A 23,167-nucleotide genomic window follows, 5' to 3' on the forward strand; every position below is an offset into this window, starting at 1 on the left:
AACCGTGACCAGTCTGGGCCCCTGTGGTACTGCCACAACTTTCATGTGCGGCTGTTGTGCTGTGATGACAGCCTCTGTGCCACCACTTCCACGAGCACTGGATCCACGGCTACCACTCCCACGAGCACCGGATCCATGACTACCACTCCCACAAGCACCAGATCCACGGCTACCACTCCCACGAGCACCGGATTCACGGCTACCACTCCCACTAGCACCGGATCCACGGCTACCACTCCCACGAGCACCGGATCCACAGTTACCGTACCCATGAGCACCGGTTCCACGGCTGCCACACCCAGGAGCACAGGCGCCACAGCCAGGCACTCCTCCACCCCAGGAACAGCTCACACTGTGAAAGTGCTGACCACCACAGCCATCACAACCCAGGCCACCAGCTCCACAGCCACCCCCTCCTCCACCTCAAGCACTGCTCAGACCCCCAAAGGGTTGACCACCACAGCCACCACAACTGCGGCTGCCAGCTCCACGGTGACTTCCCACACCCCAGCAGGAACCACTGGTACCACCCTGGGTGGTACCACCTTGATCCTCACAGAGCCAACCACTAAAGCCACCATGACCATGCCCACTGGCTCCATGGCCACTGCCTCCTCCAGCCAAGGCACAGCTCACACCCCAAAAGTGCTGACCACCACGACCATCACAACCATGGTCACCACCTCCAAAGCCACCCCCTCACCCACCCCGGCAACTGCTGCCACCACAAATGTGCTGACCACCATAACCACGACACCCACATTCACTGGCTCCAAAGCCACTCCCTCCTCCAGTCCAGGGACTGCACCCACCCTTCCAGCACTGACAAGCACAGCCACCACACCCACAGCTACCAGCTTTACAGCCATCCCCTCTTCCTCTATGGGGACCACCTGGACCCTCACAGCACAGACCATCACACCCACAGCCACCATGTCCACAGCCAGACCCTCCTCCACTCCAGAGACTGCCCATATTTCCACAGTGCTTACCACCACGGCCACCACAACCGGGACCACTGGCTCCATGGCCACCCCCTCCTCCAGCCCAGGAACAGCCCACACTACCAAAGTGCTGACTACCACAACCATGGGCTTCACAGCCACTCCCTCCTCCAGCCCAGGGACGGCACCCACACTTCCAGTGCGGATCCGCACAAACACCACACCCGCAACCAGCAGCTCCATGGTGACCCCCTCCTCCATCCCAGGGACCACCCACACCCCCACAGTGCTGACCAACACCACCACAACTGTGGCCACTGGCTCTATGGCAACACCCTCCTCTAGCCCACAGACCGCTGGTACACCCCCAGCACTGGCCACCACGGTCACGACAATCACGGCCACAGGCTCCACCACCACCCCGTCCTCCACTCCAGGGACAACTCCCATCTCCCCAGTGCTGACCACCACGGCCACCACACCTGCAGCCACCAGCACCACAGTGGCTCCCTCCTCTGCCCTAGGGACCACCCATACACCCCCAGCACTGTCCACCACGGCCACCACACATGGGCGATCCCAACTGCCCGAGAGTCCCCGCACGGTACCCACAGCCCGGACTTCCATGGCCACCTCGGGCACCACCCACATCACAGAGCCATCCACAGTGACTTCCCAAACCCCAGCAGAAACCACCGGTACCACCCCACACTCGACTCCAGCCCTGTCCAGTCCTCACACTCACAGCAGAACCACTGAGTCACCCCTTTCTCCAGGGAAGACCACCCCGGGCCTCACCACGGCCACCTCCAGGACCATGGCCACGGCCACAACCAGTGAGACCCGCACCTCAACCCTGCTGCCCAGCAGCCCCACATCGGCCCCCACGACCCCGGTGGTGTCCACGGGCTGTGAGCCCCAGTGTGCCTGGTCAGACTGGCTGGACTACAGCTACCCCACGTTGGGGCCCTCTGGCGGGGACTTGGAGACATACTCCAACATCCGCGCGGCTGGAGGGGCCGTCTGTGAGCAGCCCCTGGGCCTCGAGTGCCGCGCCCAGGCCCAGCCTGGTGTCCCCCTGCAGGAGTTGGGCCAGGTGGTGGAGTGCAGCCTGGACGTCGGCCTGGTCTGCAGGAACCGTCAGCAGGTGGGGAAGTTCAAGATGTGCTTCAACTACGAAATCCGTGTGTTCTGCTGCAACTACGGCCGCTGCCCCAGCACCCCGGCCACCAGCTCCACAGCCATGCCCTCCTCCACTCCGGGGACGACTGGGATCCTCACAGAGCCGACCACTGCAGCCGTCACAACAGTGGCCACAGGCTCCACAGCCATGCCCTCCTCCACTCCGGGGACCACCTGGATACTCACAGAGCCAACCACTACAGCCATCACAGCAGTGGTCACGGGCTCCACAGCCATCCCCTCCTCCACCCCAGGGACTACTCAAATCACCAAAGTGTTTCCCACCACAACTGCAACGACTGAAGCCACTGGCTCCACGGCCAACCCCTCCTCCACCCCAGGGACCACCGGCTCCACGGCCAACTTCTCCACTCCTGGGACCACCTGGATCCTCACAGAGCCAACCACAACATTGACCACGACTGTGGCCACTGGCTCCACAGTCACCCCCTCCTCCACCCCAGCAACTGTTGCCACCTCAGAATTGCTGACCACCATGGCCACGAAACCCACAGCCACTGGCTCCAAAGCCACTCCCTCCACCAGTCCAGGGACTGCATCCACCCTTCCAGTTGTGCTGACAAGCACAGCCACCACACCCACAGCTACCAGCTTTACAGCCATCCCGTCCTCCTCCCTGAGAACCACTTGGAACCTCACGGCACAGACCACCACACCAATGGCCACCCTGTCCACAGCCAGACCCTCCTCCACTCCAGAGACTGCCCATATTTCCACAGTGCTTACCACCACGGCCACCACAACTGGGGCCACTGGCTCCATGGCCACCTCCTCCTCCAGCCCAGGAACAGCTCACACTACCAAAGTGCTGACTACCACAACCATGGGCTTCACAGCCACCCCCTCCTCCAGCCCAGGGACTGCAAGCACCCTTACAGCACTTATCACCACAACCACCACACCCACAACCAGTGGCTCCACAGTGACCCCCTCCACCATCCCGGGGACCACCCTCACCCCCACAGTGCTGACCAACACCACCACAACTGTGGCCACTGGCTCTATGGCAACACCCTCCTCTAGCCCACAGACCGCTGGTACACCCCCAGCACAGGCCACCACACTCACGACAATCACGGCCACAGGCTCCACCACCACCCCGTCCTCCACTCCAGGGACAACTCCCATCTCCCCAGTGCTGACCACCACGGCCACCACACCTGCAGCCACCAGCACCACAGTGGCTCCCTCCTCTGCTCTAGGGACCACCCATACACCCCCAGCGCTGTCCACCACGGCCACCACACATGGGCGATCCCAACTGCCCGAGAGTCCCCGCACGGTACCCACAGCCCGGACTTCCATGGCCACCTCGGGCACCACCCACATCACAGAGCCATCCACAGTGACTTCCCAAACCCCAGCAGGAACCACTGGTACCACCCCACACTCGACTCCAGCCCTGTCCAGTCCTCACACTCACAGCAGAACCACTGAGTCACCCCTTTCTCCAGGGAAGACCACCCCGGGCCTCACCACGGCCACCTCCAGGACCACGGCCATGGCCACAACCAGCGAGACCCGCACCTCAACCCTGCTGCCCAGCAGCCCCACATCGCCCCCCACGACCCCGGTGGTGTCCACGGGCTGTGAGCCCCAGTGTGCCTGGTCAGACTGGCTGGACTACAGCTACCCCACGTTGGGGCCCTCTGGCGGGGACTTGGAGACATACTCCAACATCCGCGCGGCTGGAGGGGCCGTCTGTGAGCAGCCCCTGGGCCTCGAGTGCCGCGCCCAGGCCCAGCCTGGTGTCCCCCTGCAGGAGTTGGGCCAGGTGGTGGAGTGCAGCCTGGACGTCGGCCTGGTCTGCAGGAACCGTCAGCAGGTGGGGAAGTTCAAGATGTGCTTCAACTACGAAATCCGTGTGTTCTGCTGCAACTACGGCCGCTGCCCCAGCACCCCGGCCACCAGCTCCACAGCCACGCCCTCCTCCACTCTGGGGACGACTGGGATCCTCACAGAGCCGAGCACTGCAGCCGTCACAACAGTGGCCACAGGCTCCACAGCCATGCCCTTCTCCACTCCGGGGACCACCTGGATACTCACAGAGCCAACCACTACAGCCATCACAGCAGTGGTCACGGGCTCCACAGCCATCCCCTCCTCTACCCCAGGGACTACTCAAATCACCAAAGTGTTTCCCACCACAACTGCAAAGACTGAAGCCACTGGCTCCACGGCCAACCCCTCCTCCACCCCAGGGACCACCGGCTCCACAGCCAACTTCTCCACTCCTGGGACCACCTGGATCCTCACAGAGCCAACCACAACATTGACCACGACTGTGGCCACTGGCTCCACAGTCACCCCCTCCTCCACCCCAGGAACTGCCGCCACGTCAGAATTGCTGACCACCATGGCCACGAAACCCACAGCCACTGGCTCCAAAGCCACTCCCTCCACCAGTCCAGGGACTGCATCCACCCTTCCAGTTGTGCTGACAAGCACAGCCACCACACCTACAGCTACCAGCTTTACAGCCATCCCGTCCTCCTCCCTGAGAACCACTTGGAACCTCACGGCACAGACCACCGCACCAAAGGCCACCCTGTCCACAGCCAGACCCTCCTCCACTCCAGAGACTGCCCATATTTCCACAGTGCTTACTACCACGGCCACCACAACTGGGGCCACTGGCTCCATGGCCACCCTCCTCACCTCAGGAACAGCTCACACCTCTAAAGTGCTGACCACCATGGCCATCACCACAAGCTCCACAGCCACCCCCTCCTCCAGCCCAGGGACTGCAAGCACCCTTACAGCACTTATCACCACAACCACCACACCCACAACCAGTGGCTCCACAGTGACCCCCTCCTCCATCCCGGGGACCACCCTCACCCCCACAGTGCTGACCAACACCACCACAACTGTGGCCACTGGCTCTATGGCAACACCCTCCTCTAGCCCACAGACCACTGGTACTCCCCCAGCACTGGCCACCACGGTCACGACAATCACGGCCACAGGCTCCACCACCACCCCCTCCTCTACTCCAGGGACAACTCCCATCTCCCCAGTGCTGACCACCACGGCCACCACACCTGCAGCCACCAGCACCACAGTGGCTCCCTCCTCTGCCCTAGGGACCACCCATACACCCACAGTGCTGTCCACCAAGGCCACCACACAAGGACGATCCCAGCTCCCCGAGAGTCCCCGCACGGTACCCACAGCCCGGACTTCCATGGCCACCTCGGGCACCACCCACATCACAGAGCCATCCACAGTGACTTCCCAAACTCCAGTAGGAACCACCGGTACCACCCCACACTCGACTCCAGCCCTGTCCAGTCCTCACACTCACAGCAGAACCACTGAGTCACCCATTTCTCCAGGGAAGACCACCCCGGGCCTCACCACGGCCACCTCCAGGACCACGGCCACAACCAGTGAGACCCGCACCTCAACCCTGCTGCCCAGCAGCCCCACATCGGCCCCCACGACCCCGGTGGTGTCCACGGGCTGTGAGCCCCAGTGTGCCTGGTCAGACTGGCTGGACTACAGCTACCCCACGTTGGGGCCCTCTGGCGGGGACTTGGAGACATACTCCAACATCCGCGCGGCTGGAGGGGCCGTCTGTGAGCAGCCCCTGGGCCTCGAGTGCCGCGCCCAGGCCCAGCCTGGTGTCCCCCTGCAGGAGTTGGGCCAGGTGGTGGAGTGCAGCCTGGACGTCGGCCTGGTCTGCAGGAACCGTCAGCAGGTGGGGAAGTTCAAGATGTGCTTCAACTACGAAATCCGTGTGTTCTGCTGCAACTACGGCCGCTGCCCCAGCACCCCGGCCACCAGCTCCACAGCCATGCCCTCCTCCACTCCGGGGACGACTGGGATCCTCACAGAGCCGAGCACTGCAGCCGTCACAACAGTGGCCACAGGCTCCACAGCCATGCCCTTCTCCACCCCAGGGACCACCTGGATCCTCACAGAGCCAAGCACCACACACACCATAACTGTGGCCACCGGCTCCACGGCTGCCTCCTCCTCCACTCCTGGGACCACCTGGATCCTCACAGAGCCAACCACAACATTGACCACGACTGTGGCCACTGGCTCCACAGTCACCCCCTCCTCCACCCCAGCAACTGCTGCCACCTCAGAATTGCTGACCACCATGGCCACGAAACCCACAGCCACTGGCTCCAAAGCCACTCCCTCCACCAGTCCAGGGACTGCATCCACCCTTCCAGTTGTGCTGACAAGCACAGCCACCACACCCACAGCTACCAGCTTTACAGCCATCCCGTCCTCCTCCCTGAGAACCACTTGGAACCTCACGGCACAGACCACCGCACCAACGGCCACCCTGTCCACAGCCCACGCCTCCTCCACTCCAAGGACCACCCACACCTCCACAGCGCTAACCACCACGGCCACCACAACCCAGGCCACTGGCTCCACGGCCACCCTCCTCACCTCAGGAACAGTTCACACATCTAAAGTGCTGACCACCATGGCCGTCACCACAAGCTCCACAGCAACCCCCTCCTCCAGCCCAGGGACTGCAGGCACCCTTACAGCACTTATCACCACAACCACCACACCCACAACCAGTGGCTCCACAGTGACCCCCTCCTCCATCCCGGGGACCACCCTCACCCCCACAGTGCTGACCAACACCACCACAACTGTGGCCACTGGCTCCATGGCCACCCCCTCCTCCAGCCCAGGAACAGCCCACACTACCAAAATGCTGACTACCACAACCATGGGCTTCACAGCCACTCCCTCCTCCAGCCCAGGGACTACACCCACACTTCCAGTGCGGATCCACACAAACACCACACCCACAACCAGCAGCTCCATGGTGACCCCATCCTCCATCCCAGGGACCACCCACACCCCCACAGTGCTGACCAACACCACCACAACTGTGGCCACTGGCTCTATGGCAACACCCTCCTCTAGCCCACAGACCACTGGTACACCCCCAGAACTGGCCACCACGGTCACGACAATCACGGCCACAGGCTCCACCACCACCCCCTCCTCCACTCCAGGGACAACTCCCATCTCCCCAGTGCTGACCACCATGGCCACCACACCTGCAGCCGCCAGCACCACAGTGGCTCCCTCCTCTGCCCTAGGGACCACCCATACACCCCCAGTGCTGTCCACCACGGCCACCACACATGGGCGATCCCAGCTTCCTGAGAGTCCCCGCACGGTACCCACAGCCCGGACTTCCATGGCCACCTCGGGCAGCACCCACATCACAGAGCCATCCACAGTGACTTCCCAAACCCCAGTAGGAACCACTGGTACCACCTCACACTCGACTCCAACCCTGTCCAGTCCTCACACTCACAGTAGAACCACTGAGTCACCCCTTTCTCCAGGGAAGACCACCCTGGGCCTCACCACGGCCACCTCCAGGACCATGGCCACAACCAGTGAGACCCGCACCTCAACCCTGCTGCCCAGCAGCCCCACATCGGCCCCCACGACCCTGGTGGTGTCCACGGGCTGTGAGCCCCAGTGTGCCTGGTCAGACTGGCTGGACTACAGCTACCCCACGTTGGGGCCCTCTGGCGGGGACTTGGAGACATACTCCAACATTCGCGCGGCTGGAGGGGCCGTCTGTGAGCAGCCCCTGGGCCTCGAGTGCCGTGCCCAGGCCCAGCCTGGTGTCCCCCTGCAGGAGTTGGGCCAGGTGGTGGAGTGCAGCCTGGACGTCGGCCTGGTCTGCAGGAACCGTCAGCAGGTGGGGAAGTTCAAGATGTGCTTCAACTACGAAATCCGTGTGTTCTGCTGCAACTACAGCCGCTGCCCCAGCACCCCGGCCACCAGCTCCACAGCCACGCCCTCCTCCACTGTGGGGTCAACCTGGATTCTCACGGAGCCAACCACTACAGCCATCACAACAGTGGCCACAGGCTCCACAACCATCCCCTCCTCCACTCCGGGGACCACCGCAATCCTCACAGAGCCAACCACTACAGCCATCACAACAGTGGCCACGGGCTCCACAGCCATCCCCTCCTCCACTCCAGGGACTACTCAAATCACTGAAGTTTTTCCCACCACAACCGCAATGACTGCAGCCACTGGCTCCACGGCCAACCCCTCCTCCACCCCAGGAACCACCTGGATCCTCACAGAGCCAAGCACCACAGCCACCATAACTGTGGCCACTGGCTCCATGGCCACGCCCTCCTCCACTCTAGCATCAACCTGGATTCTCACAGAGCCGATCACTACAGCCATGACAACAGTGGCCACGGGCTCCATGGCCACTCCTTCCTCCACTCAGGGGACGACCGGGAGCCTCACAGAACCAACCAACACTGCCACCATAACTGTGACCACCAGCTCCACAGCCATGCCCTCCTCCACTCCAGGGACAACCTCGATCCTCACAGAGCCAACCACTACAGCTATCACAACAGTGGCCACGGGCTCCACGGCCACACCCCCCTCCACTCCGGGGACGGCCAGGATCGTCACAGAGCCAACCACCACTGCCACCATAACTGAGGCCATTGGCTCCACAGCCATCCCCTCCTCCACTCCAGGGATGACCTCGATCCTCACAGAGCCGACCACTACAGCCATCACAACAGTGGCCACAGGCTCCATGGCCACGTCTTCCACTCCGGGGACGACTGGGATCCTCACAGAGCCCACCACTACAGCCATCACAACAGTGGCCACGGGCTCCACGGCCATGCCCTCCTCCACTCTGGGGACAACCGGGATCCTCACAGAGCCAACCACTACAACCATCGCAACAGTGGCCACGAGGTCCACGGCCATGCCCTCCTCCACTCTGGGGCCGACCAGGATCCAGACAGAACCAGCCACCACTGCCACCATAACTGTGGCCACCAGCTCCACAGCCACGCCCTCCTCCACTCCAGCGTCGACCTGGATCCTCACAGAGCCAACCACTACAACCATCACAACAGTGGCCACAGGCTCCACGGCCACGCCCTTCTCCACTCGGGGGACGACCGGGATCCTCACAGAGCCAACCACTACAACCATCACAACAGTGGCCACAAAGTCCACGGCCACACCCTCCTCCACTCCGGGGAAGACCTCAGTCCTCACAGAGCTGACCACTACAGCCATCACAACAGTAGCCACGGGCTCCATGGCCACGCCTTCCACTCCAGGGACGACTGGGATCCTCACAGAGCCGACCACTACAACCATCACAACAGTGGCCACAAGGTCCACGGCCACGCCTTCCTCCACTCCGGGGACAACCGGGATCCTCACAGAGCCGACCACTACATCCATCACAACAGTGGCCACGGGCTCCACGGCCATGCCCTCCTCCACTCAGGGGACAACTGGATTCCTCACAGAGCCAACCACCACTGCCACCTTAACTGTGGCCACTGGCTCCATGGCCATCCCCTCCTCCACTCCAGGGATGACCTCGATCCTCACAGAGCCAACCACCACTGCCACCATAACTGTGGCTACCAGCTCCATGGCCACGCCCTCCTCCACTCGGGGGACGACCGGGATCCTCACAGAGCCAACCACTACAGCCATCACAACAGTGGCCACGGGCTCCACAGCCATACCCTCCTCCACTCTGGGGACGACCGGGATCCACACAGAACCAACCACCACTGCTACCATAAGTGTGGCTACCAGCTCCATGGCCACGCCCTCCTCCACTCGGGGGACGACCGGGATCCTCACAGAGCCAACCACTACAGCCATCACAACAGTGGCCACAGGCTCCACAACCATCCCCTCCTCCACTCCGGGGACCACCGCAATCCTCACAGAGCCAACCACTACAGCCATCACAACAGTGGCCACGGGCTCCACAGCCATCCCCTCCTCCACTCCAGGGACTACTCAAATCACTGAAGTTTTTCCCACCACAACCGCAATGACTGCAGCCACTGGCTCCACGGCCAACCCCTCCTCCACCCCAGGAACCACCTGGATCCTCACAGAGCCAAGCACCACAGCCACCATAACTGTGGCCACTGGCTCCATGGCCACGCCCTCCTCCACTCCAGCATCAACCTGGATTCTCACAGAGCCGATCACTACAGCCATGACAACAGTGGCCACGGGCTCCATGGCCACTCCTTCCTCCACTCAGGGGACGACCGGGAGCCTCACAGAACCAACCAACACTGCCACCATAACTGTGACCACCAGCTCCACAGCCATGCCCTCCTCCACTCCAGGGACAACCTCGATCTTCACAGAGCCAACCACTACAGCTATCACAACAGTGGCCACGGGCTCCACGGCCACACCCCCCTCCACTCCGGGGACGGCCAGGATCGTCACAGAGCCAACCACCACTGCCACCATAACTGAGGCCATTGGCTCCACAGCCATCCCCTCCTCCACTCTGGGGACAACCGGGATCCTCACAGAGCCAACCACTACAACCATCGCAACAGTGGCCACGAGGTCCACGGCCATGCCCTCCTCCACTCTGGGGCCGACCAGGATCCAGACAGAACCAGCCACCACTGCCACCATAACTGTGGCCACCAGCTCCACAGCCACGCCCTCCTCCACTCCAGCGTCGACCTGGATCCTCACAGAGCCAACCACTACAACCATCACAACAGTGGCCACAGGCTCCACGGCCACGCCCTTCTCCACTCGGGGGACGACCGGGATCCTCACAGAGCCAACCACTACAACCATCACAACAGTGGCCACAAAGTCCACGGCCACACCCTCCTCCACTCCGGGGAAGACCTCAGTCCTCACAGAGTTGACCACTACAGCCATCACAACAGTGGCCACGGGCTCCATGGCCACGCCTTCCACTCCAGGGACGACTGGGATCCTCACAGAGCCGACCACTACAACAATCACAACAGTGGCCACAAGGTCCACGGCCACGCCTTCCTCCACTCCGGGGACAACCGGGATCCTCACAGAGCCGACCACTACATCCATCACAACAGTGGCCACGGGCTCCACGGCCATGCCCTCCTCCACTCAGGGGACGACTGGATTCCTCACAGAGCCAACCACCACTGCCACCTTAACTGTGGCCACTGGCTCCATGGCCATCCCCTCCTCCACTCCAGGGATGACCTCGATCCTCACAGAGCCAACCACCACTGCCACCATAACTGTGGCTACCAGCTCCATGGCCACGCCCTCCTCCACTTGGGGGACGACCGGGATCCTCACAGAGCCAACCACTACAGCCATCACAACAGTGGCCACGGGCTCCACAGCCATACCCTCCTCCACTCTGGGGACGACCGGGATCCACACAGAACCAACCACCACTGCTACCATAAGTGTGGCCACCAGCTCCACAGCCACGCCCTCCTCCACTCCGGCGTCAACTTGGTTCCTCACAGAGCCGACCACTCTAGCCACCCCGACTGAGGCCACTGGCTCCACAGCCACCACACCCACAGCGCCCAGCTCCTCAGCCACCCCCTTCTCCAGCCCAGGGACTACAGGCAACCTTCCAGTGCGGACCACTACAGCAACCACGACCATGGCCACTAGGTCTACGGCCATCCCCTCCTCCACTGTGGGAACAGCTCGCACCCCCAAAGTGCTGACCACCACAGCCACCAGGCCCACAGCCACTGGCTCCACGGTTCCCAGCTCGTCCACCCTGGGGACCACCCACACCCCCACAGTGCTCTCCAGCAGCCTGCCAGCCTTCAGTGTGTCCACTGTGTCCTCCTCAGTCCTCACCACCCTAAGACCCACTCACTTCCCCAGCTCCCACTTCTCTACTCCCTGCTTCTGCAGGGCATTTGGACAGTTCTTCTCACCTGGTGAGTGGACGTGGATAATGCTCCTGTAGCCTTTCCCCACACGCTATGCTAACCTGGGTCTGCCTGTCCTGGGAGCCAGTTGCTTTCTCCCTGCCAGCCATGCTTGATCCCCACTGGTCTCACTTGGCTCCCCCGGCCACACCTGGTCCCCACTGGCCACGCTCAGTCTCTGCCCTCCACGGTCCCTCCCTGGAACAGCTGCTCCCTTCTGCGTGGCCTCTGCCTTCGCTCCCCCAGGACTCTGGCTTGCCAGTCGCTGGGAGTGGCTTATCTTCCTACGGTGTTGTTCTTCACAGGGGAAGTAATCTACAATAGGACAGACCGAGCTGGCTGCCAATTCTATGCCGTGTGCAACCAGCACTGTGACCTCGACCGCTTCCAGGGCACCTGCCCCACCTCCCCACCACCAGCATCCTCCATCCCGCTGCCCTTGCCCTCCCCTGCGCCTGGCTGTGACAATGCCATCCCTCCGCGGCAGGTGGGCCCCGCCTGCCCTCACCCTCCCCTGCTGTGTGCACAGGGTCTGGGTCGACTGGAGGCACAGCCAGGGTCCAGCTCCCAAGGCCCAACTCAGTGACCCCCCGCCAGTAGCTCCAGCTGGAGGAGGCACACAGGGTCTGGGGGCCAGGCTAGCATGGGGGCCACCCTCCCCAGGCAGGCTCTTGTGGCCACCTGGGGCTGTGGGCCACGAGGGGTGGGATGGGCAAGGGATGGGTCCTGTGAGCCGGTCCAGGTGAGGACGTGCATGTTCCCGGCTGCAGGTGAATGAGACCTGGACCCTGGAGAACTGCACGGTGGCCAGGTGCGTGGGTGACAACCGTGTCGCCCTGCTGGACCCAAAGCCCGTGGCCAACGTCACCTGCGTGAACAAGCACCTGCCCATCAAAGTGTCGGACCCGAGCCAGCCCTGTGACTTCCACTATGAGTGCGAGTGTGAGTGCGTGGGCAGCAGCGGGACTCCCCTGGGGGGCAGGTGGAGCAGAGGGTGCCATCAGCCAAGCTGGCAGAATGGGGCATGGTGGGGTGTGGTGGGCATGGTGGGGCGTAGTGGGCATGGTGGGGCACAGTGGGGCGTGGCGGGCATAGTGGGGCATGGTGGGCTGTGGTAGGGTGTGGTGAGGCACAGTGGGGCACGGTGGGGCACAGTGGGGCATGGTGAGGCGTGGTGAGGCACAGTGGGGTGCGGTAGGGTGTGATGGGGCATGGTGGGGTGCAGTAGGGCATGGCGGGTGTGGTGGGGCGTGGTGGGGGTGTTTGGTAGATCGGTGGCATCCCTTCAGGAAACCGTCTTGTACCATGCTGTCTTGGGCCTCAGTGGTGCACGTTGTGTGAGCTCTCAGTGTGCAGGCTCTGTGTCCACAGGGCTGAAAATGCTGACACAGCCCAAAGGAGAGGGAGCAGAGGCCAGGTTGCTGAGCTTGTCTGCACATCAGCCTGTGTGATTTGAAAGGGACCCCATCCAGGGGCTTCTGGGGCCTGGAGAAGCTCAGGATGGAAGTGGGAGCCCAGAGGAGCTTTTGTCTCCTGGGTCCTAACAGCGGCTTCCATCACTGTGCGGGACCTGTCGCTAAGAGGTGACGGCGTTCTCTCTCCTCCCCACATCCTTGGCCCAGAGCTGCTGTTCCAAACCACCACAAGCTGGGGAGCTTAGACAGTAGAAACACACTTTCTGTCCTGGAGCTGGAAGTCTGAGATCAGGGCTACGCTCCCTGCTGAGGGTCTGGGGAGGTCCTTCCTGCCTCTCCCAGCTTTGGGGGCTCTAGGTGTCCTTTGGCTGTGACCACATCCCTCCAATCCCCGCCTCTGTCTCTCTGTGGCCTCCCCTCTCTGTCTGTGTCTCTTCTGTCTCCTGTGGGGACGCTGGTCATTGGATTGAGGGCCCACCCAGCTAGTCCCTGATGATGTCACTTCAAGATGCTTCCCTTAACCACATCTGCAAAGACGCTTTCTCTCGGCAAAGCCACATGCAGAGGTTCTGGGGTGGCCATAGATTTTGGGGGACACCATTTCAAACACTGGACCCATTTTATAGACAAGGCAGTTGAGGCCCTAGGGCTTCAGTGGCTCCCCGAGGCGGCAGTCACGGTGGTGACGCTGGCTGCCATGGCGCCTGGGGAGCGAGGGCACCACCACGGAGCCTGCCAGCCCGTCCGTCTGTGTCCCGCAGGCATCTGCAGTGTGTGGGGCAGTTCCCACTATTCCACCTTTGATGGCACCTCCTACACCTTCGGGGGCAACTGCACCTATGTCCTGATGAGACAGATCCACGCACGCCTTGGGAATCTCAGCCTCTACTTGGACAACCACTACTGCGCGGCCTCTGCCACTGCCGCCAGCTGCTCCCGCGCCCTCAGCATCCACTACAAGTCCATGGATATCGTCCTCACCGTCACCACAGTGCATGGGAAGGAGGAGGACCTGGTGAGTCCAGGCTGCGGGCGGCACAGTGTTGGCCCAGTCCCAACCACACCTGGGCAGGCTGACTGCAGGCTGGATGACCCAGGTGCCGCAGTGATGGCCCTGTACCCAAGACAGCTTCCAGGGGGCAGGGAAGGCCTGTGGGGCTGCCTTAGGCTGCGCACACTTTGTGGCCTAAATGCAGTCGATTGGAGACCCCAGGCCCTCAGGGAAGATCTGGGCTTTGGGGTGAGGGATATACAGGGAGGTCTCTGCACGTCAAGGCAGAGCCCCAAAGGCAAGCCCCACTTCCCGAGCCCACCTGGCACTGCCTCCCAGCTCAGGGTTCCCCCGGATTCCCCCAGATCCTGTTTGACCAAATTCCGGTGAGCAGCGGTTTCAGCAAGAACGGCGTGCTTGTGTCTGTGACGGGGACCACCACCATGCGCGTGGACATTCCTGCCCTGGGTGTGAGCGTCACCTTCGATGGCCACGTCTTCCAGGCCCGGCTGCCCTACAGCCTCTTCCACAACAACACCGAGGGCCAGTGCGGTGAGTGGGCAGCGGGTCCTGCCCCGGCCAGGGCTGCTGCTGGGCCTGACGACCCAGTGAGCATAGGGGAAGCCCGGGGAGGGGAATGAGTGGGGGAGGCAGGTGGGGGCTGTGAAAGGCTCCCCGGATTCCAGCCCTGCGGTGACACCCTGCCCGCAGGCACCTGCACCAACAACCAGAGGGACGACTGTCTCCAGCGGGATGGAACCACTGCCGCCAGCTGTAAGGACATGGCCAAAACTTGGTTGGTCCCTGACAGCAGAAAGGACGGCTGCTGGGCCCCGACCGGCACGCCCCCCACTGCCAGTTCCCCGGCCCCGGTGTCTAGTGCACCCACCCCCAGCCCGTGCCCGCCGCAGCCGCTCTGTGATCTGATGCTGAGCCAGTGAGTCCTCCCCTCGGGGGGTTGCAGGCCCTGGGGCGCCCCCGCCTGCCCCCACGCAGGCAGCTCCCTGGGGCCGGGCTGAGGCATGCTGATTGCTTTGCCCCACAGGGTCTTTGCCGAGTGCCACGACTTTGTGCCCCCGGGCCCATTCTTCAATGCCTGCATCAGCGACAGCTGCCAGGGCCGCCCCGAGGTGCCCTGCCAGAGCCTGGAGGCCTACGCAGCACTCTGCCGCGCCCGGGGAGTGTGCAGTGACTGGCGAGGGGCAACTGGAGGCCTGTGCGGTGAGTGGGGGTGGCCCTGGGCCCCAGACTCCTCAGCCTCTCTGTGTGTCCTGTGTGGTGAGTGGGGGCAGCCCTGGGCCCCAGACTCCTCGGCCTCTCTGAGTGGCCTGTGTGGTCAGTGGGGGGCGGCCCTGGGACCCCCCGGACTCCTCAGCCTGAGTGGCCTGTGTGGTGAGTGGGGGCAGCCCTGGACCCCAGACTCCTCAGCCTCTCTGTGTGTCCTGTGTGGTCAGTGGGGGCAGCCCTGGGCCCCAGACTCCTCAGCCTCTCTGTGTGTCCTGTGTGGTCAGTGGGGGCAGCCCTGGGCCCCAGACTCCTCGGCCTCTCTGTGTGTCCTGTGTGGTCAGTGGGGGCAGCCCTGGGCCCCAGACTCCTCGGCCTCTCTGAGTGGCCTGTGTGGTCAGTGGGGGGCGGCCCTGGGACCCCCCGGACTCCTCAGCCTGAGTGGCCTGTGTGGTGAGTGGGGGCAGCCCTGGGCCCCAGACTCCTCGGCTTCTCTGAGTGGCCTGTGTGGTCAGTGGGGGGCGGCCCTGGGCCCCCCCGGACCCCTCAGCCTGAGTGGCCTGTGTGGTGAGTGGGGGTGGCCCTGGGCTCCCCAGACCTCTCAGCTTGTCTGACACCTCTCTGTGCCCACAGATCTCACCTGCCCACCCACCAAAGTGTACAAGCCGTGCGGCCCCATACAGCCTGCCTCCTGCAACTCCAGGTGAGTACAGGGATGGCTGGTGCCTTGCCTGCCACCCAGGCCTGCCTGACGGGTCGGGGGGAGCAGGAGGAGGCCAGAGGGTGTCCTGCTGTGAGTCACAGATCTCTGGGGTGCCCCTGAGCCCAGGACTCCTTGGAAAACATCCCCTGCTGCTCCCAGATGCCTTAGAGACAAGAGTCAGGCAGAGGGCACATCCCTGGCTAGGCCTGGCCCCCCATTCCCACCTGGCCCCGCCCCCGAGTCCCACCCATCCCCCACTACCCTTAGCCCCGCCCAGCCCCGTCCCCAACCCCGCCCACTCTGAGTCCCACACTCCACCCATTCGTCTCCTTCCCTGCTCCCCACTGCCCATATTGGGGACTCATGTGGATGACAGTACCGGGAGGCCTCCTGGATCTCTAGGTCCCAGGGCCTCTCTTGTCGCCCTGCAGGAACCAGAACCCACAACTGGAGGGGCTGGCGGAGGGCTGCTTCTGCCCCAAGGACCAGATCCTCTTCAGCGCACACACGGACACCTGCGTGCAGGACTGCCGTAAGCTCCTCCACCTGCCACCGGACACGACCCTGGGCCCGACCCAAGCACACGCAGGGTGGGAGGGGCCGCCCAGGCCCGCGACATGCTCTCCCCTCTCCCCAGCGGACCCCTGTGACCTGTTCTGTGCCCCCAGAGGCACAAGATGGCCCTATTGTGGCCCTGAGCCCTGCAGAGCCCCCACGGTCCCCTGAAGCCCCACTGGGAGGCTCCGTCCTTGTGTGATCCTGCGGTGGTTCCTCGCCTGAGCCCTGCCTCCCACCATCATGGCCAAGGCTTCCATGCACTGACAGCTGGTCTCACGGTGCCCTGGCCTGAGCTCCAGCCACATCTGACACCCCGAAAGTTCTCCAGGGCCTTCCATCCCATGGGGGAAGCAGGCGCCAGGCCTGAGAGCACCTCCCGTGGCCAGAGGCCCCTCCGCCTGCAACCTCAGCACCCTCAGTGACGCCGCGCTGTTTCCTTTCCAGCCTGCGTGGGACCTGACGGGCTTCCCAAATCTGTGAGTGGCTCCACCCCCACCTGCCCTACCCCCACCCTCTCGCAGCTTCGGGAGGGAGCGAAGGAGCATCTCACCCCACAGGGCAGCTGTGGGGCGCCCGAGTGTGACATGGACGTGTCGGTGGCTGGTGTGGGCTTCCTGCCCCCCCAATCTGGGCCACTCGGGTACCAGCCCAAGGGAGCGGGTGGCTGGACAGATGCCCAGGGTTGACCTGTGCCTGTCCAGGAGCCCTCAGGGACCCCCTCAATCCATTCCAGCCCGGGCAGCAGTGGATCAGCAACTGCCAGTCCTGCGTGTGTGATGAGGGCTCAATGTCAGTGCAGTGCAAGCCCCTGCCCTGTGAGGCCCAGAGTCCCCCCCTACCGTGCAGCCACCCGGGCTTCGTGACCGTGACCAGGCCCCGGGCCGACAACCCTTGTTGCCCCGAGACCGTGTGCGGTAAGACCCTGTGGAGCAGAGGTGCCCGGCGTAGGGTGACGGGGGACAGAGCCGGTGCCCACCAGGGGCCCATGGGGTGGGCACAGGAGAGCAGAGGAGAGCCACCGTGTCCTGGTGTGACCACGGCAGGACCACTCGGCAGAGATGGCCTCCAGGTGCATTATTCTCCTCCTAAAGATGAGGCTGGTGACCTCAGGCCTGCCCAGGAGTGGCCCGGGGATGTGGAAAGCAGGGGGGAGGTGGCCAACCAAGGGGCCTGGAGGGAGCCCCGAGGGGCCGTGAAGCAGTCAGGTCCTCAGGGAAGAGCACGCCTGCGACTTACGCTGGGAACAAGTGGTCGGGAGGAGGAGTGAGCAACGCCCAGACAGAGCCCTCCGTCCTCCCGCAGTATGCAACACAAGCACCTGCCACCAGAGCCCACCTGTGTGCCCGCCAGGGCAGGAACTGATCAGCACCCAGAAGGAGGGCGACTGCTGTCCCACCCTCCTCTGCAGTGAGCGGGGCTGGGGCGGGACTGGGGCCGGGCTGTGGGTGGCCACTCACCCAGGGGTAGTGGGTGCAGGACGCTGGGGGTGCTGGGGCACGTGCTCCCTGCCATCTGTGGTGGGCTCAGCTCCCTTTCTTTCCAGGACCTCAGCTGTGTTCCTACAATGGCATCTTCTATGGGGTAAGGGCACAGCAGCGGGCTGGTGTGGCCCTGGGACTTGAACATGTGTGTGGGATGCCCCGGGGCCCTCTGAGCCCCACTCCTTGTCTTGACATTCCTGCCATGAGGGCAGATCCGCACAGGGGCCCTGGGCAGGTCAGAGCTGGAACATGCTTGGGACTCGGGGGCACCTGACATCGACAGCCGTGAGTTCCACACCTGCTGCCTCTGAGAGGTCCCTTCAGGGGCTCCCAGCAACCGCCTGGGGGCAGCACACTCCTGCCCGGGGTCCCTGCCCACCCGATTCCTGCCTGCTGGATTCCTGCCCGCTGGATTCCTGCCCACCCGGATTCCTGCCCGCCGGATTCCTGCCCCCACGGGGTCTCTGCCCACCAAGATTCCTGCCCATATGGGATCTCTTCCTGCCTGGATTCCCTGCCCACCTGTGGTCCCTGTGTTGGTCCCTGTGTGCATCGGCTCCCTGCCTGCCTGGGTCCACGTTCAGCAAGGGGTGCATCCACGCTCCATTTGAGGAAGGAACAACTCCCTGCGGGCCCCAACGGGTCATGGGGAGGAGTCCTGGCCCTGGTGCCCCACCGGTGCCCTCAGTGCCACCCTCCCACCCATTGCAGGTTGGTGCAATCTTCCCAGGGGCCCTTCCCTGCCACATGTGTACCTGCCTCTCTGGGGACACCCAGGACCCAACGGTGCAATGTCGGGAGGACGCTTGCCACACTACTACCTGCCCCCAGGTGAGACCCGAGGCACCCGCCCCCAGGTGAGCCCACAGCTGCTGGGCAGACCCAGCCCCAAGTCACTGTTACCCCAGCTCCCTGGGGTTCTCTAGCTCGGCCATTGCTGGGGTCTTCTTTGTTCCCAAAGGGAGGGCATGAAGTAGGAGGATGACTGAGGGGGTCTGGGGGTGGGACAGGACCTGCAGGCTGCTGGGGACAGGGTCTGGGATGCTGGGGACAGGGTCTGGGATCAGGTTCCAGGAAGGCAGGGGTAGGTAGAGAGAAGGTGCTGGAAACTGGGGTGAGGCTGAGCCAGGATAACTGGGGGGGGCAACTTCTTCGGGTATAGACCCAGGCAGGGACAGGGCTAAGGACCCCTGGGCCACTGGGGTATAGACAGGAGGGCAGGCTGGGCTGGGGCATGCACTGGAGGAGAGGGTTAAGGCCTGATGCCCTCCTGTCCCCACAGGGCTTTGAGTACAAGAGCGTGGCTGGGCAGTGCTGTGGGGAGTGCGTGCAGACCGCCTGCCTCACGCCCGATGGTCCGCCAGTCCAGGTAACAGCAGAGGCATGTGGGGTCTCAGCTCCCTCCCTGGAGACCCTCACCCCCAACAGGGCTCCACACAAGAGATCATCGATACTCAGCTTCCACTCTCACCCTTACATTTCAGCTGAACGAAACCTGGGTCAATAGCCGTGTGGACAACTGCACTGTATACCACTGTGAGGTCGAGAGCGGAGTCTATTTGCTGACCCCACAGCCTGCATCCTGCCCAGATGTGTCCAGCTGCAGGGTGTGTGCTGGAGGCCCCACCCCTGCCTGGGAGGCCCCATCCCTGCCTGTGTGGCCCCATCCCTGCCTGTGTGGCCCCATCCCTGCCTGGGAGACCCCACCCCTGCCTGGGAGGCCCCATCCCTGCCTGTGTGGCCCCACCCCTGCCTGGGAGGTGACGCCCCTGCCTGAGAGGCCCCACCCCTGCCTGGGAGGCCACACTCCTGCCTGGGAGGCCCCACCCCTGCCTGAGAGGCCCCACCCCTGCCTGGGAGGCCACGCCCCTGCCTGAGAGGCCCCACCCCTGCCTGGGAGGCCAGGCCCCTGCCTGAGAGGCCCCGCCCCTGCCTGGGAGGCCAGGCCCCTGCCTGAGAGGCCCCGCCCCTGTCTGGGAGGCCACACCCCTGCCTGGGTGGCCCCCTCTCCCCAGGAGGGAGGCCCCGCCCACAGCCCTGCCCCCTGTCTTTGGCCCCCCCAGGGGACCCTCAGGAAAATCGGCTGCTGCTACTCCTGTGAGGAGGGTAAGTGGAGCTCCAGCTCCAGCCCATTGCTGCCCATCCATTCCTGCCAGGCGTCTGCACTGGGCAGCAGTGTGATGCCAGCGTCCAGACTCCACACTCAGTCCTGGAGGGCCCTGGGAGGGGTGGTCCTACGGGGAGGGGTGGTCCTATGGGGAGGGTCGGCCCAGCAGGTCCAGGCCCTCAGAGTGAGGGTCCGGTGGGGCTCTGCATCTGCCTTTCCTCCTCCCAGACTCCTGTCAGGTCCGTGTCAACACGACCGTCCTGTGGCACCAGGGCTGCAAGACTGAGGTCAACATCACCTTCTGTGAGGGCTCCTGCCCCGGAGAGTCCAGGTGAGTGCGGTGGGTCCGCCCTGGCCCGTCAGTTGGCTGGTACCCTGCTCTGGGTCAGGGGGGCCTACGCCAGCTCCAGGAAGGACAGAAGGAGCTCCCCAGCAGGGCTCCCCCTTTCCACGTCCATCGTCCATTGGTAGAAAGCCTGGGGCCGCTCTCCCTAGCAGCGCTCCCTGCCTCCACGTCCATCGGTAGAAAGCCTGGGGCCGCTGTCCCCAGCAGGGCTCCCCCCTCCACGTCCATCGGTAGAAAGCCTGGGGCCGCTGTCCCCAGCAGGGCTCCCCCCTCCATGTCCATCGGTAGAAAGCCTGGGCCCGGCTGAGCTGAGCCACATGGCACAGAGCTCCCAGCTGCGAACCCAGGTTCAGGTGTCCCCCGGGGGAGAGTGGGCGGAACCAGAGCCTTCTGTAGAGCCCCCCATGACTTGCCGCTGTGGCTGGCTGTCAGCAGGAAGGGCCAGGAGGGTTGACCCTTAGCTAGAAGAGGCAGGAGGAAGGGTCAAGGACTGCTCAGAGTCAGCAGGATTGGAGGAGCTGGTTCAGACAGGCGAAGAGCAGGCCACAGAAGACAGCCGGGAGCCAAGGGACCCTGGGGCCCAGAGCTGCCCATTCTGAGAAGGTGGAGCCCCAGTTGCCCACAGAGCAGGCCACTGTGGACAGAAGGGGACGGCCGTCTGGCCCAGGACCCCAGAGGCCCACGCGTCAGTGTGCCTGGGCAGAGAAACGGCGGGGCCAAGGTGGCCGATGTGAGGGCCCCCTGCGTCCACAGGTACTCGGCAGAGGCCCAGGCCATGCAGCACCAGTGCACCTGCTGCCAGGAGAGGCGGGTCCACGAGGAGACGGTGCCCTTGCGCTGTCCCGACGGCTCGACTGTCCTGCACACCTACAACCATGTGGATGAGTGTGGCTGCACGCCCTTCTGTGTCCCTGCGCCCATGGCTCCCGTATACCCCCCCGGCTTCCTGGCCCAGGAGGCCACTGCCGTCTGAGGATGTTCTGCCTCCATCCCCATGCTCTGTCCACCTGGAGCCAGGACGTGCATTGCCCGATCATGAAAACCTTGGGCCTGCTCTGCGGAGCCCCCCAGCCTCTGTGTGTGGCACCCCGTGCCTCTGTGCTCCTGCTGCCCACCCTGTGGGTGAAACCGGACCCCGGAAGGGTGAAGGGCCAGCAGGACCCCTTTCAGGAGGGCACCACTCAGGAGTCCTGTCCTGGGAGAGCCTGTGGCCCACCTTGGCCTTGCCCCTCCTTGATGTCACTGGGACGCCCTGGAACAAGCTAAGCATGTGCCGGCCTGTGTGTCCCTGCCATGGCCAGAGTCCCCATGCAACACGGATTCTGGCTGGCCACATCCGGCCACTGGGGCACAGACAGGCTGGTCCAGGCAAGGCCGGCTGCTGCCAGGAAGCTGCGCTAGGCCTGCCTGCTGCAGGGTACCTCGGGGCTGAGGTCACAACGGCCAGGTCAGAGAGAGGTCGGCATCTCAAAGCACCCTCTGCTCAACCCAGCCCAGTTTTGCAAATAAACGCTGAGCATCGAGTATGTTTCCTGTCCTGATGTCTTTTCTTGCCTACCATCTCTCCCAGGCTGTCCGGGTCCCCTGTGAGCTGCTTGCCTGGGGCCTGCAGGCTGGAGGCCACATCTGGGGGACAGTGCGGGACGCCCAGCAGCCACTGAGGGGCCAGGAAGCCTCTGGGAGGGCCAGGCAGGGTGGGGGACAAGGAGCCGCTTGGTCGTCCACATGCCCCTGTGGGCACCGTGGGAGTCACTCTTGGCTGTGGGAGCACTGCCCAGGGGCCGAGGGACAGGGGGCCGCCAGGACCCAGAGGTCACCCTGGCTGTTATTTCCAGTATGGGGGATTGTGTGAGGAAACCAGCTCATGCAGGAAGATGGAGGCAGTCAGTGGGGCAAGCAGGCAACCAGGCCTGGTCGGCGGGGAGGCAGCCACCCACCAGGGCAGGTGCATGGAGCCGGGCGCAATGCTGCCAGGCTGGTGCTGGGCCCTGCGGGGCCGCTTTTCACCCCGTCCCATGCACACCTCCCCGGGAATGCTTTCCTTGGGCCACTTGCTACACGAGCCACACGTGAGCTTGCTCGCCTCCTGTCCCACCTCCACGCACACAGGCAAGGCTTTCTGCCCTTCCATTGCTCTGTCCAGAGTGGAGAGCACCCGGTGCAGACAGTAGGGTATCGGGGAGCCTGTGGGATGGGTGAGGTTGGCAGCTGGGGCTGCAGGTGTGGGCAGGGAAGACAGTGAAGGTGGTGCCAGCCAGGACCTAGACACAGCGGGATGTAGGGAACTTTGGACACAAAATGACCTCCTACTGGGCAGGGGGCGGTTACAGGCAGACTGTGACCTGGGGAGACAAGAGTAATGCTCGTGCCTGGCTGCGGAAGCCTCTGCTGTGGGTGCAGAGTGGGGCCTTCCCCACACTGGGGCCTGCCTCTGCCCTCTGCCCTTGGGTGGGTCCTGCCCTGC

General features: G+C 63.9%; 1 protein-coding gene across 1 annotated transcript in view; it reads left to right on the top strand.

Moving 5' to 3' along the window:
- Positions 1 to 22,202, top strand: part of MUC5B (mucin 5B, oligomeric mucus/gel-forming) — a 42,767-nt gene extending 20,565 nt beyond the window's left edge. Inside the window, exons 32-58 of the mRNA XM_073004846.1 lie at positions 391 to 425; positions 537 to 659; positions 747 to 2,340; positions 2,527 to 5,935; positions 6,023 to 6,530; positions 6,777 to 8,060; positions 8,919 to 9,742; positions 9,833 to 10,799; positions 11,610 to 11,887; positions 12,184 to 12,365; positions 12,649 to 12,820; positions 14,055 to 14,308; positions 14,650 to 14,836; positions 14,996 to 15,221; positions 15,330 to 15,505; positions 16,142 to 16,211; positions 16,643 to 16,743; positions 17,214 to 17,245; positions 17,503 to 17,683; positions 18,072 to 18,176; positions 18,313 to 18,350; positions 18,962 to 19,081; positions 19,533 to 19,619; positions 19,735 to 19,857; positions 20,314 to 20,356; positions 20,586 to 20,688; positions 21,457 to 22,202. Coding sequence (XP_072860947.1) covers positions 391 to 425; positions 537 to 659; positions 747 to 2,340; positions 2,527 to 5,935; positions 6,023 to 6,530; positions 6,777 to 8,060; positions 8,919 to 9,742; positions 9,833 to 10,799; positions 11,610 to 11,887; positions 12,184 to 12,365; positions 12,649 to 12,820; positions 14,055 to 14,308; positions 14,650 to 14,836; positions 14,996 to 15,221; positions 15,330 to 15,505; positions 16,142 to 16,211; positions 16,643 to 16,743; positions 17,214 to 17,245; positions 17,503 to 17,683; positions 18,072 to 18,176; positions 18,313 to 18,350; positions 18,962 to 19,081; positions 19,533 to 19,619; positions 19,735 to 19,857; positions 20,314 to 20,356; positions 20,586 to 20,688; positions 21,457 to 21,676 — 11,442 coding nt within the window. The 3' untranslated portion in view covers positions 21,677 to 22,202. The remainder of the gene's footprint in view (positions 1 to 390; positions 426 to 536; positions 660 to 746; positions 2,341 to 2,526; positions 5,936 to 6,022; positions 6,531 to 6,776; positions 8,061 to 8,918; positions 9,743 to 9,832; positions 10,800 to 11,609; positions 11,888 to 12,183; positions 12,366 to 12,648; positions 12,821 to 14,054; positions 14,309 to 14,649; positions 14,837 to 14,995; positions 15,222 to 15,329; positions 15,506 to 16,141; positions 16,212 to 16,642; positions 16,744 to 17,213; positions 17,246 to 17,502; positions 17,684 to 18,071; positions 18,177 to 18,312; positions 18,351 to 18,961; positions 19,082 to 19,532; positions 19,620 to 19,734; positions 19,858 to 20,313; positions 20,357 to 20,585; positions 20,689 to 21,456) is intronic.
- Positions 22,203 to 23,167: the final 965 nt, after the last annotated feature.

Source organism: Chlorocebus sabaeus, chromosome 1 (assembly GCF_047675955.1).
Source record: "Chlorocebus sabaeus isolate Y175 chromosome 1, mChlSab1.0.hap1, whole genome shotgun sequence".
NCBI lineage: Eukaryota > Metazoa > Chordata > Mammalia > Primates > Cercopithecidae > Chlorocebus > Chlorocebus sabaeus.